Source organism: Euprymna scolopes, chromosome 22 (assembly GCF_053919585.1).
Source record: "Euprymna scolopes isolate OS-2025 chromosome 22, ASM5391958v1, whole genome shotgun sequence".
Lineage (NCBI taxonomy): Eukaryota > Metazoa > Mollusca > Cephalopoda > Sepiida > Sepiolidae > Euprymna > Euprymna scolopes.
This window is the reverse complement of record NC_136503.1, coordinates 80,627,104-80,642,103: the sequence shown is the minus strand read 5'-3', so window position 1 is coordinate 80,642,103 and position 15,000 is coordinate 80,627,104. Positions and strand designations below refer to the sequence as shown.

At 32.5% G+C, this 15,000-nt stretch overlaps 1 protein-coding gene across 11 annotated transcripts in view; it reads right to left on the bottom strand.

Moving 5' to 3' along the window:
• Nucleotides 1-15,000, bottom strand: part of LOC145243494 (uncharacterized) — a 318,659-nt gene that overhangs the window by 91,227 nt on the left and 212,432 nt on the right. For all 11 annotated transcript variants that reach the window (XM_080106440.1, XM_080106438.1, XM_080106439.1 and 8 more), the window contains exons 2-3: nt 10,074-10,222; nt 8,210-8,258 (exon numbers count right to left, since the gene is read on the bottom strand). In XM_080106440.1, the coding sequence (XP_079962566.1) occupies nt 8,210-8,258; nt 10,074-10,222 (198 nt within the window). The remainder of the gene's footprint in view (nt 1-8,209; nt 8,259-10,073; nt 10,223-15,000) is intronic.

Here is a 15,000-nt window from a genome sequence, read left to right as displayed (position 1 = left end):
ATCCTAGTCTTATTAATACAAAGTTGATATTGTCAGTCAAAGGGAAGTCACTAAATAGATTATAAGCAAAGGAAGTAACTCCAGAGAGCTTACAGTTATTCAGGTGTCGTATTTTATATCTAGAATTACTCGAAATATTTCATATTTTATTTTACGTTGTATTTGTTTTATCTAGTTAATAGTATTAAACAAATTCTAATAATGCATCTGTCACATAAATAATTCTAGTTTACATACGCAATGTACACTTTGAAAGCTTGCGAGCAGAGTGCCGTCATTAGATTAAAACCGCTTACAGCAATATATTAAAACAGCACTTTAAATCGTTGGTATGAATGAAAAATGTTTACCTGCTTGTGCGATAGTCAAGTAATGCTAAGAAATAAATGAGAATGTAAGAAAAAATGTAATTGTTTATCTGATAATGAAAGTAGATAGGAAAATAATTTAATGTTTTTTTAGTTGATTAATGACGTAACGACGTTTTCTATTAAGGGCATTAATAAAGAATGTACCCATTTGAAAATTTTAAGGACCGGAATAAATAATTTTGTAAAGAACTCAAAACAAAGTATCTTTCATTTTGTTAGATCAAATAATATGACACAACAAAAATGGGCTAGTCAGAAAAAATATCGATTTGTTAGCGTAAATACTGTTCATGATCAACTTTTAAAATCTCGCAAGATAAATTCATGTTAAATTCTTCTTCTTTTTGTATACACTTGGAAATTGATTATGATAATTTTTGCAATACCTTGTGTGAATAAGTCTAAGCCCAGATTTAAAATGCAAGATCTATTTATAAATCTATACAACATAATAGTACTATATATACATATGCCCCGTTAAGAACCGGATTCTTATCGCTGAGCACTGTACATATGTTGATATGTAAAAGGCGGTCACTTATTCCACGTGCGTAAAACGATGTTAAAATCATTTGATTACTAAACCTACTTGAATGACATTTACGCTTCATAAATGTTATTTTCAACTAAATTATCGCCATGGTTCACACCGGCCGAGGAGGATGTTCCTTGCTAATGGAGTCAGAGATGGCTTCGTGGCCAGGTCCTAATCCATCAACTGGTGGAAATCGTAACTACACTGATGATTCCCGTAGGTATTGAAAATAATTATAGTAATAATTATATATAATTATTATTACTTTAATTATATATATGTGTGTGTGGGGGGGGTCATCAGAATCGATCTGCTGATCAATGGAATCGGGTAATATTCAGTGATTAATCGATATTTTGTATTTCATTCGATGATAGTAGATTCCTACTTCACCTGGGGAAAATGCCGCGAGACGCTTGACACCAAATGCGCAGTAAAAAGCATACATTTTTCACAATCTTTAATAGTTCAAATAAAAATAAAAATGGGATGAGATAATTAGTTTTATTTATTCTTATGCTCCTGCTATTAAAAGGACCCATTATTTATTCTTATACTTCCTCTGTTAAAGGGAATAATTTATTTATTCGTATAAATTCTCTATTAAAGAGACGAATTGGGTAGATATGTTTTCGGATAAATTTTTGAAATCTATTTTTGAAATCTATTTTTGTTGAATGACTCAATGGCTTCTTTTTAATTTAACAGCAAATATCCAATAAACAAATATTCACTGCGGCATCATCAACTATCGTATATGAATTGAACATGAAATGCAATGTTTGTCTTCAGGTTATTGCCTTTCTCGATATTAATATTTCTATTTGGTTTTCTTCTGGTGTATTGGTTATTAAAGATGATGCCTTCAGTGCAATTAAATATGAATGTTTGTTGATTGACTTCTCATCCCATAAATTCAAAAAGTAAATAAATAAATAAAAATAAAACAAAATAAAAAATATATAAATATACAAAACAATTTGATGACAATTGCAAGTTCCGGCGCGCATGCGTAATGTTAGTACTGAAAACACATACGGTTGTTTTGCTGTTCAGACATGCAGTTCTTGACTCGGAATGTCCGCTAGGACACAGGCGTAAAATCTTTGAACGTATAGGAGAATCCATATTGGCTTTGTTGCACATTGAAATCGAGATATTGTTACTAATAAACATTTCAAAGCTATATATATATATATATATATATATATATATATATATATATATATATATATATATATTCAAATGAATCATCTTGAAAAGATCTTGAAATAAAGACTAAACGTTAATAAATATATAAATAATTTTGTGTTTAGCTTTTTCATTTTACATCACGTTAGAATATTGTTTATATCGACGGCCAAAATAAGTATATTATTTTATTTTAATATAAGTTTTTTTGGAAGTTAACGGTGACATTTTTTTCTTTTTAATCTATCGATCGAGCTTAATGCACTTTGCTAATCTTTCAAGAATCGAGCTATATACTTTGATGCACATCTCTAACGCACTGAAGCGTTGGCAACTCGGGGTTGTTCTTTGTTTAAGGATGCTGCAGAACTTTGTTAAGTAGACTCTGTCTTAAAGAATGCCCCACAGAAAAAGGCTGTGAGCTATCGAATCTGGCGAACAAGGCAAACGCATCATAATTAGGTGATGCTCAAACGCTTCGTACCATGTTGCTGATGTAATAATTCGTGTTGGGACGATTAAAATATTTTTCCAGATTCCAATGCAATTACCGATTCATTACTAAATTCCCGATTCTGATATAATTACCGATTTTTTTTATAGATCTTTTAATATTTAACTATAGAGTTGTTATTTTTTTGACTATCGTAAAAACACATATTAAATGTGAAGATATTTTCTCAAGAGTCAAAATACATTTGTAGTGGGGGGGGGGGGCTGATCTATAGATTTTAGTTTCACTATTAGTTTAAAATCGATAAATATTTATTATTTCATAATTACTACCAGCAGTGAAAGATTTTGCTTTAATCAAACTCAAATAAAAAATGACAATTAAAAAAATCGTCGTTGCACCGGAAAATAGCTACATTTTTTTTTCCGATTTCGATACTGATTCCGATAATCCTAAAAGTTCCGATTTTTCTGACTCCGCTTAATCGTCCGAACAGTAGTAATAATGCTAAAAAACGGTTGTTATAGCCTAGCCAGATGCAGATATGTAATTACTTATGTCTGACATTGTATTAACACATTTAGACAGCAAGACATCCGGTGGGGCAGATTGCTGAAACAATCTTTCACTTGGTGCTTGTATCACTAAGTGAAAGATTCTTATGGAATATTGAGATAACCTGTTCCACTATCTTTTAAAACGTTTAAATTATATTTTCTAAAGTTTTTGCACGCGAGCGTCTGTTGGTTTTGTTTTCTTTGCGGTAATTTGATGAAAAATAAAAAGGAAGATGGTATATATATATATATATATATATATATATATATATATGTATGTATATATATATATATATATATATATATATATATATATATGACCGGCAGGAATTGTTATCCTACACTGATGATTGCGTAAGCATGAACATTTGTGTCCGTAGGTATAAAAGAATAATTATTTAATTATAATTATCAAGCCCATTTAAGAATACTTAAGGATGGACACTATCTAGACAAGAGGTAGTAAACTAACGTTTATGCAATTTCACGACTTCCTGTCGTTCTAACACTATGTATTGTCTAATGTCCGCGCTCGAATTGAGCGTTTATTAGTTCTTAATTCTCTTCATTCTCGTGACAATTGTTTGGTAGCCCAGGTAGAGGCTTAGCAAATGGAGTTAAAGGTGAGTTCGTGGCTGGGTTCGAATCTCTCGACAGGCAGGAATTGTCATCCTACACTGATGATTGCGTAAGCATGAAACACTAATGTCTGTAGGTATAAAAGAATAATAATTATTTTATTACAATATATATATATATATATATATATATATATATATATATATATATATATATATATATATATATATTATGTATATGGTCGTTGATGTGAAAGGAGTTCCTTTAACGTTCTCGTCAGCAGCGCATTCCGTCGTTAGTGTCACAAAAACATACCAGCTAGATCTAGAAAAGAGAAATGAGACGGATGAGAAATGAGATGGCATGTCTTTAAGAAAAGTTAGTAAAAAATCTTGCAAATAAAGATAGAAAGGACAGAAAATATAGAGAAATAGGATACATTCATCTTGTATGGAAACGCAATAGTTTTCGCCTCAATTTGCAATTTGTTACATATTTTAAATAAATCATAAAAAGTAAAATTAAACACTAACCGGGAATAATCATTTTTTATAACTCATTTCTACAAAAAGAAAGACACAAAAAAGAAGAAAAATGTTTTAATAGAACAAGAACAAAGATAATGGTTTAATTGTAAAATCAAAAAATGATTTGCAATATCAAACGCAAATACAAAAAGGTTAGTTTTATGTGTTCACTTTTGTCAGGGCCTGATTTAGACGGTTAGGACTACCCCCTTCACAAACAGTCTATATAAACTTAATTTGTTTTAATGGCAAATCAACACCTGTTGGATTAAAGCAACACGGCTGCGGTTCGCTAGTTTCCAAAATCAACAGTATATCGGCCATGTGTGAAATGACCTTTTCCCTGTTGGCTTTTGGTTTAGGAGGGAGTAAGTTTATTGCGTATGGTCTGGCATTTTTTTTTGAGTGTTCCTCATCCCAGAGCGCTGGCTTGACCTATCCCACTTTCCTGACCTTGCACCGCATCTTCTTGCAGTGGGAAGGAAGTAAATACAACACTTGTTTTTTTATTATTATTATTATTATTATTATTATTATTATTATTATTATTATTATTATTATTATTATTGTTGTTGTTGTTATTGTTATTGTTGTTGTTGGTGGTGGTGTACTTATTAAGAGTTCTCACATAATTTATTGGTATAAATGAAAAATGTTTACCTACTTGTGCTATAGTCATACCAGCAGATCATCATCATAGATTACTTACTGATAATAACCGGCGGTGTTTATTGGAGTCTGGGTAACAACAAGCCTCTCCAGATATCGAGTACTCTTCATCTCTTTCGATAACCGTTGCAAATGAATTTGTCTTATCGCAATAGACGCTTACCATTGATTTCTTGCTGGTAGCGACGATTATTATTCACTGGAATTCAGATGTCAACGAGCCCCCTCAAGGTCCCAGTCCACTTCGCACTCATTCAGTGGAGATATGATTAATGATCTCCTTAAGTCTTTCTATCCTCTTTGGTCGTTCATAACTATTTCGTATGGCATCAAGACTTATGTGTTTTTAAATTTGTTTTATTTTATTATTTAATGTATTTATTTTTTTATTGATTTATTTATTGCTTATTTTATTTTTTCATTTATTTCTTTAATATATGTATAATATGATTTTTATTCATTTATTTATTAATTTTATTTTGTATTATTCTTTATTTCATTTTATTATCTATTCATTTATTTTATATTTTTCATTTATTTCTTTAATGTATGTATAATATGAGTTTTATTCATTTATTTATTTTATTTTTTATTCATTTATTTTATTTTATTCATTTTTCTCTTTACTATATGTATAAGATGGGATGTCTTGCAGTTTCAGTTCCTTTGGGTTTTTTTTTTTTTTTTACAGTTTCCTTGTGGTTGGTTAGTGTTCATAGTTTATATGGATTGGTTGCTGTAATCGATAATTTTTTTAAAGGTTTCAGATGTTTTCAGCAGTGCCGTTCTCTGTAGCGTCTGTGTCTTTTCCCTTTAATTCCAATTCTTCTAGTCTTTTTCCATTTTTTTTGTGAACTATTGATCCTACAGTTACTAGTATTATACTGACTTTCTTCGTGTTGTGTATCCCTTTTAGCTCTCTTGAAAATTCCGTGTTTGGTTCGTTTTCTCTATCTTTGATCTTTACCCTATCGTCTGCTGGTATGTTTTTTGTTAAACTTTATTTTTTGACGAAACGATGGAAACCATTTTTTTAATGGAAATATTTCTCAGAATATAAAATGAAATAATTTTGCTTTTAATAAACATAAAAAGAAATTGAACATGAAAAATAGTGTCGTAAATGTACTTTGTGTAGGTGTACTTTCCTTGTGAAACTTTATCTTATTTATGCTTATCATTTACCACGCAGTGATTGGTTAATTATTTGGAACTGTGTGTCAAGGAGGCGCAATACATTTGAAATGCGTTTGTCCCCAAGATCTAAATTCGGCCCTGACAATTGCGACTGGCACTCTTACGTTTATAATTTCACAATAATAAGTTTTTAAAAAATCATAAGCAAGGAGCATTATTATTACATTTTATTTTTTTAAAACTGTATAGATTTAATCCTTTTGTATTTGATTAAGTTAATTAAAAAAATTTTAAATAAAATTATCAATATTTCGGAAGTTATACTGGTTGAAATTTATCCTGATATTATTATCTTGAGTATTTTCGGTATTGGCATCACACGCACACACACACACGCACGCACACGCACACGCACACACACACACACACGCACACACACACACACACACACGCACGCACGCACGCACGCATGCACACACACATACACACACACACGCATACACACATACACACATATATATATAAGTAAAAAATAAATTGTTTTATTGATAATTATGCCAAAAATCTTTCATATATATTTCTTACAGCTTTAGTTTTATAAAATGAAATGTTACTTTCAAAAACTTAAAAGTTGACACAATATTGTTAACAATAATGTTAAAAGAATATTGTTAACAATCTTATTAAAAGAATATTGTTAACAATCTTATTAAAAGAATATTGTTAACAATACTGTTGAAAGAATATTATTAATAATCCTGTTAAAAGAATATTGTTAACAATACTGTTGAAAGAATATTATTAATAATCCTGTTAAAAGAACAATTAACAATTTGGTAAAAGAATATTACTAGCAATCCTGTTAAAAGAGTACCGTTAGCAATCCTGTTAAAAGATATTGTTAACAATCCTGTAAATAATGTTTTAATCGTAGTAAAAAAAAAAAAAGAATCGATGACAGTTTAAAACGATGCTTGCCAGTCGCAGAAAAGGGAATGGGATGTGTAGGATTTAGATTTAGTATGAACGAATCACAAAGAAATTTACCGAAATATTTTCCAGAATTTAAAGCACATAAGACAAATGTTAATTCCTAAATTAATGATATCATCAGAATTCAATATAAAGTCAGTAGTATCAAACTCTTTTGGGAGTGACCAGAAGAATTTAGAAACGGTATCTGCAGAATATTTGAATTAGTTGATGGAGTGAAAGAGAAATGGAGCAGAGTACAGTTGTTGACGTTATTTGCTTTCCTGATGAATCCTAGAGATGATCATTGATTTGTGAATTAGCATTGTGTATTTGTCTTTAATGGACGAAACAGTTATGGAATTAATAAAAAAAATGTAATCTGTAGCAAAAAGGCTTGCCTTATGATTCTATATAGATATAGTTAATTGATTAAGCGATATCTATTGCTAAGGAAGGGGAAAAGATGACGAGATAAAAAAAAGCAAAAGAGGGATGAATAAGAGAGTGTAGAAGAAAAAAAGAGACGAGACAACAACGAAGTACCCCCACCTATCCCACAAAAAGAGAATAAAACGACAAGAAGGACAGAAGAAAAAAGGAGAAATAAGGGAAAAGAAAGCACAGAAGAAAATTAAGAATAAAAAAAGAAGACGAAAGAAAACAAGAAGTAGTGGGAGAAGAAGCAACTCGATTTTCAGGAAAGTTCATCACCAATGTTCATTTCGAACAGAGTATTTTCAGTTATTCTTCTAAGAAATGTTCTTGTATATATTGTTTGGCCGTAGAGTCTTACATAAGTATTGAAATGAGAAATATATGTTGTTAGCAATTCTCGCCATTGAATAAGAATTCTCACATTCATAAACAACTACAAAAGTATTGTATGTAAAACAAAGATTTATAAGCATATTGTTGCCTAGGAATTTCGGTGTCATTTGAAAATAAATCCTTTTGAACCGAGTACTATTGCTAGTATAACACACTAATTCCAGAACCATTCCTTCCAATCTAATGTCAAAATTATTGTCTCTTTGTCAGCATTTGCAATAAACACAGCAATAATAGAAGCAGTCGGATTATAAAAAGTTATAAAATGTAACAAAAATGTAATGTTATAATAACAATGCATGATAAAAATGAACACAATTAAAAAATTGTTAGTGAATAAATCAAGTGAAAGGAGGGTCAACTCATGAGAGCGGTTCAGTTCATACCTGTGATTCCTTCGGTTTGTTCGGAAGTTCCTTTTGTGTATATTGGACTCTGTTGAAAACAATATTCCAGATCAATACGTTTGATAAAATATAATGATATTTTAGGCATTCGAAAGAACCGATGTTATTTATAAGTTTAAATGTCTTTAGGCCGAACACAACTTTCATAATAACAATAAAGCTACATTGGTTTTACAACCATTACGCTATTAAGCCGCCTCACCATGCACTTCGTACGTAAACTCTAACTCAAGTTAACAACAGTCACAAAAACATAATTGACCTTCTCTAATTTAAGAGAAATTTTAGTTAATAAAATGAAAATAATAAATTTTATAATCAATTTTAAAAATACTTGAAAGTATCTTTATTAAAATCCAGCAATCTACAAGTAATAACATTACGTATGAATCTAGTAACACCATTTTAAAACGCTTAACGTAATACAATTCATCTTGCGACGCTAATTCTGGTGTTCAGGAATTTAATTAGGTAACATCTTTCCTGGAACAACACTGTTTCGTTCTTTTGGCGTCTGATTGACTTCACATGCGCGTTCTTGTCTGCTTTTTGAACTTCTCTTCTTCTCTTCAGCTTTTATCTTCATTTATCTTCGTTACGACGAAGAATCGAAAACGATCGTGATATACTTGGGACTTACATTTTCTTTTCATTTTGACACAAAAAGGTCACTACAAAAATCGAAAAAATAAATAAAAATATATATAATGAAGTAGAAGTATTCTTATTATACTTAACAATAACATCCATAATATATATATATATATATATATATATATATATATATATATATATATATATATATATATAGATGGATAGAAAGATATCTAAGGTTCGTGAGAGGAAACTCCTGCAGAGTATGTGATTATTAAGAAAATTTTAAAAATAAGGGCCTAATATTTATTCATACAATGTGTTACAGAAGAACAGAAAAGCATCGGTACCGTCGGTTTCAAATCCCAACAAAAAGTATCGTGCCAGACTCCGTTCAGCTTCTGTTTATATCTGGCGTTTCACTGTGAAATTCGTATAGAACGTATGAATGTAGGGCATGAGACGCCATCTCCAAGGAGACAGATATAAACAGAGGCCGAAGAGAGTCAGACATGGGCGACCAAATATTGGTCCCCTTTGTTTAGAATTGAAACTGGCAATCCCGACGTTATTCTGATCTTCTGTAACACACGCACGTACACACACACACACACACACACGCACACACACACACATAGATTTTCACACTCGTGTACACACGCACACACACACGCGCACGCACACACACGCACATACACACACATATATATATTGATAATAACAAATTACGTTATTTAATGTTGATTTTTATACCTGTTATTTGCTTTTTATTATAATTTGATAGAAATTCATTTTTAGATTTAAAATTTTTTAATACACGATGATTTACTAACACGTTTGGTATTGTTTATTAAGATACATAAGTCTACAGGATTATATGACAGTTCATGGTAAGTATTTCTTATTGACATTAAATTGTAAGACGACTATGTTGCAGTCTGTAGAGAAGCAATTTCATTGTAGTGTGTCCTACAGATGACAGAAAGACAACATACATTGTTTTGTCATTTGCGAATAATAATTTTCTTTTTGCACTTACTATTTTTCCTAAATTAATAGTCCACAGCCCTAATATTTCGAGATGTAACCTCTTTATCAAAAAGCCCCTTAAAGGATTTCTAAATTTTGCTAGTAAGTTTAGTTTATACAATTACCTAACGTTGATCTTAAATTTATTATTTGTCTAAGTCGTTATTTCTTTTATAACATGATGTACCGGATTAAAAACAGAAGGCAGAAGTAGCCTTACCTTTTTACTGAAAGGAGAATCTGCCCTCCACAAGAATTGAACAATTCTTGGGCCCGTTTGTGAGTGAGATCTGCAGCTTCAGTGTTGTTTAGTTTAAGGATGATATCTCCTCTCTGGAGGTAGCCTTCAGCCGGACTGTTCGCAAACACCTACAATTAACGAGACAAGTGCAAAGGTTAACTATCAGACTAAACACGCACCAAAATATAAAATCACTATAATTGACTTACCAAAAAGTATGCATATGCAATATATGGAAGCATGTGAAGGTATACAATTTGTCAAAATGTTAAAAATTCTGAAAAATAACGTTTCCGACATTTTAAATTAAAAACAACAAAAACAATTTCTCATCAGGAATTCTAACTACCTTGAGTATTCTTAATTTCTCTTGAATTTGTTTTAAAAAGATTTTATTTACAAAAAATGAATTGTGGAGAATATGACAACATTTACAGATGTTTAAAAAATCACAAGTTATATAGATTTTTTAATGGATTATTACTTATTAAGGACAAAAGCAAATAGAAGATACGGTTAATAGGATGGAATTGATAGATGAAGAATTTTATAAGAGAATTGAGAATGGTTGATGAATTACATGACAGGAATTTATTGACATTGAATTTGAAGACTACCATGATGTATTTTGCAGTGAAACATTTCGTAGCAATGTGTCCCATAGACGGGAAGTCCTTGCGAAAATGGAAATTTTGTATGACAGTAAGCACACGGAGGAAGAAAGGAAACTATTTTTGCTGTAGGAGAAAGACGAGTTTTTGCTGTGAAGGACGAGTTCTTGATGTGAATGTCTTACGAGATATTGGAGCTCAGTCAAGTACCTTCTATGGAAATAATGATAGAGAGAGAGAGAGAGAGACTAACAACGCCTCTTTCGTAAAAAATAGGCCGTAATGAACAGAATAGATCACCCTTGCCAGATTTTGGAGTCAATTTATATGGTCTACATTTAGAACCCACAGGGATTACAAAGAGAAGGCAGCCGCGAAATGAATACATGCCGCTGTAAAGAAAGATGAGCAAAGTTTCTTTCATAGAACTGCGCGTTTGTAGAACACAATATCGCGGTACTGCTTCCCAGCTGATTATAACATTATCATTTTCAAGTCTAACGTGAAGAAGTTCATGTTGAGCCGTCCTCTTAAATAAACAAGCTCTACCCAATCATCACCATTACCGATAATTACAATGTTGTTTCACCAGCCACCTGACACTTATTAACCCTTATCCTCGAGTGGCCTTCGGGCCTTCACAAACCGTGACAACTATAGTAAAAATAAAAAAAGCAACTGAACTAAGTCTGGAAAAGGAAAAGTTTGAACTGTGTATTGTGGCTGTGCATGTACCTTTAACTGAGAATGGATAAATGAACGCCAATCCTGTAGTATTTGTTTTTTCATATTTATTGTCGATTTTGTGCCTTGATAGAGAGGTTGAGGTGGTTTCCCAGTCATATTGCTTTGTACGGTACTAGCTGTACATGCCCGTCTTTTCCCAGTCATATTATTTTCTTTATCTAAAGTAAACCGTTTTTGTTTTCAAATTGTTAAGATTGAAAGTTAAATTTAATTCAGACAACTATAATTATTTGCTGTTATTTTTTTCTGACAGAAAGAAATAAACCTGCGATTGAAAACAGAACCTTTAAAGCTTCCGTCCGAATATGTCCCATTTCATCGGTATATGTCTGTCTGTATATCTATCTTTCTATATATTGTAATTCTAAGCACGTATACTTTTACTGAAAAACGCTGCGTTAATTGGTTAATTACTAACACACACACACACACACACACACACACACACACACACACACACACACACACACACACACACTCTCTCTCTCTCTCTCGTGTTAATCGGTTAATTACTAACACACACACACACACACACACACACACACACACACACACACACACACACACACACGCTCTCTCTCTCTTTCTCTCTCTCACACACACATTTTTCCACAAGTAATTATTCTGTGAGGCGGTCAGTATATTATAATGTATTTATAAATCAAATTATTATATTAAATTTATTAAAAAATAAATAATAATGAATGTCATTCTGATTCCTTTGAACTGGATATCATTTTCTGCGGCCTAACACCGATGTACTGTCTCTTCCAAAGTGAAATATCGATTAGAATATATGTAGAAATCGGTAAAATCGATTAGAAATAAAATGTGTTTAAAATCGTAATCAAAACAGTATCTACTTTAAAGGAATTAAACAATTGATGACAAAAATCGACAAATTGAATCTACTTTCATCTATAGATGATCGGCGTGGATTGATGGTTAGTTGGTGGGCTTGATTACGCAGAAAAGATTTGAAGTTAAATTTCAGTTGCTACTACACTTAAAGAAGCCAGAATATCATAAAGATCTGAAGAAACAGAAACGTTTAAAGGTCATATGTAGAGTATTTAGTCAAAATCACAAACGACTTAAGAAAATAGACATCCATTAGTTAACTTGAATAAAATATAACCCTAATTTAGAATCGTCGTTGTCTCTGTCTACATAAATATTTTAATCTACTCAAGGAAAATATACTAAAATACGTTCACCCCCGGCTCTTAACATGGACATGTTAAGGAATTGATAACAGAATGATGAGCTAGTGTTTATATAACAGAGCCGCTGACGCTGGTAGCAGCAGCAACAGCCGCATAATTCATATGCAAATGATCGAGCCAGTGTGCGATGATACGTCGCAGCGAAGTGAAAGAAAAAGCAGAGATAAAAAGACACACGTGGCCGAAGAAAGAAGGAGAAGCACGTGTTCGAGACATGACTGGAAAATAACAGCTAGTGACATCTGGGTGAGGAGAGTGTCTTCAAAAGACGAGATAAACTAAAAGAACTGTTTAAAGCACGTTGCAATGCGTTGTAGAAACTACCAAGAATAATTGTTAAAACTGAAAAAATGGTGAGTCAAATTCCTTCTTTATTCCTTTCCTCTGTTTCTTTGCGAGACTTTCATCTACAATAAAATGTTGTTAAAATGTTACGGAAAATTATTCTGAACCGTTAAAAAGGCTGTACAACAGTACATTGAGAAGTAAGCCAGGACAACGCTATTGAAATTCACGACTAAAATAGGGAAAACTCGGTTTAAACACTGTGTTTTAAGAAGAGATCAATGATAAGTGAAGGTAATTATACATAGATAGATCAGTTCCATCTAAAAATGCTTGTTCAAGTTTTGAACCAGATATTTACAATAGAAAGAATATATGCATGCATAAGTAGGCTATCGAGCAAAATTTTGAAGCGGAATGAACTTGAGTATTTTTGGCATTTAAATCCAAATAAATACACCCAAACCATGAGCGCTGGTAATTGGTTGATTGCTCATTGCGATAAAATTTAGCATAAGGTCGAAGGTGGGTATTACAAAACCAACATATAAAAGGCTTGAGCACTCTGGCAAACAAAAATACCTGAGTACCTGCCAGCATTCCACGGTAGGGGGACTCAGGCGATTAGTATTGAAATAACCTTTTCTGAACGAGAGAAGATAAAGCCGGGGAGAGTGGATCTAGAACGGCACATAATAGATAGAAGCAAAGTCAATACCAATTAAACAAGGGTCACGATAAGCCATTAAACATACACTGTTTCTTGTTTCCCCCGGATTTGGGGTAGTTAAGCATAAATATGTCGTTTAAAGCTTAAATGATCTGAGTTATCCGATTCTAAATCATATTGCCAGATATAAACGCAAGACAATCCGTTCATTTCTTTCCTCATCTTTCATCCCCAATTAATGTGAATGTCGAAGAGAGAGAGAGAGAGAGAGAGAGAGAGAGAGAGCGAGAGAGAGAGATCTATGTAAATGACTGATTGTTAACATAAAATTGACCTTTTGTCACATTCGTCCTACGGCAAGTGTTCGATAAAATACTACTTTCATCTCTAGGGACAACTAATTCTTCATATTTCAGAGCGAGGAAATATTAGGTAGTTTTTTTTTTTTTTTTTTTTTTTTTTTTTACTATTTGTTCATTATTTACCAAGGTCAAGGGTCATTCCAGGATAAAGGTTAATTAGACAGAATAATTGTCAGCCGAAAGATGAGGAGCTCCATTGATCAAGGGTATGGACTGCGTATGATTACTTATGGAGTTGTTTATGACAAGAATTTATTAACATCAAATTTAAAAACGTTCAAGCTAGTAACGTGTGCCACAGGCGGTAAGGTATAACAGAGAAGCTTTGTCCACGGAAATATTTCTCCGTGATAGGCACTTGGAGGGAGTAAGGAAAGTTACTTTTTGTTGTGACATAAAAGCGAGCTTTTGCTGTGAATGTCTTGCAAGAAAGAATTGGAGATTGGGGCTCAGTCAGGTACCCAGGTTTCGGATGCGATTTTGTATTCTGTCAAGACAGGAAAGAATGCTTTGTGTGGCACCTCTCCTGATGTGGCAGTCGTACGCTTCTTAGGGCGTATCTGACTCTTATATAGCTGTATAGAATTGTTAGCAATACGTAATTCTTAAATTACCCCAAATCGGAACCTTCTGCTGTAGACTCTGCGACAGTTGAGTCCTGGTTTTTACTGTCATTGCAGGTGCCGTAATTGTGTATCAAAACAACCTGGTTTCGGGGAAGACAAGTGCCCCCTCCTCTCTTTCAAGGGCGTGTCGTATTATCGTTAAAGTTAGGTTACCGAACAGCCGGCTGGCTCGACCGCTTATTCTGCCGCCTCTACTCTTGTATGAGTGTACGCTGGTAACTGGTCTGTTGCCAGGTAGACTCGTATACGGTGTTCTGTTCTTGCTCTTCACGAGCTCTCCCACTCAGGACTTATTGGGACAAAGAATGCGCAAAAAAATCTGGAAAGTGAGGAGGTAAAATGTTGGGCTGTTGAAAAACAAAAAACAAAACAAAAAACA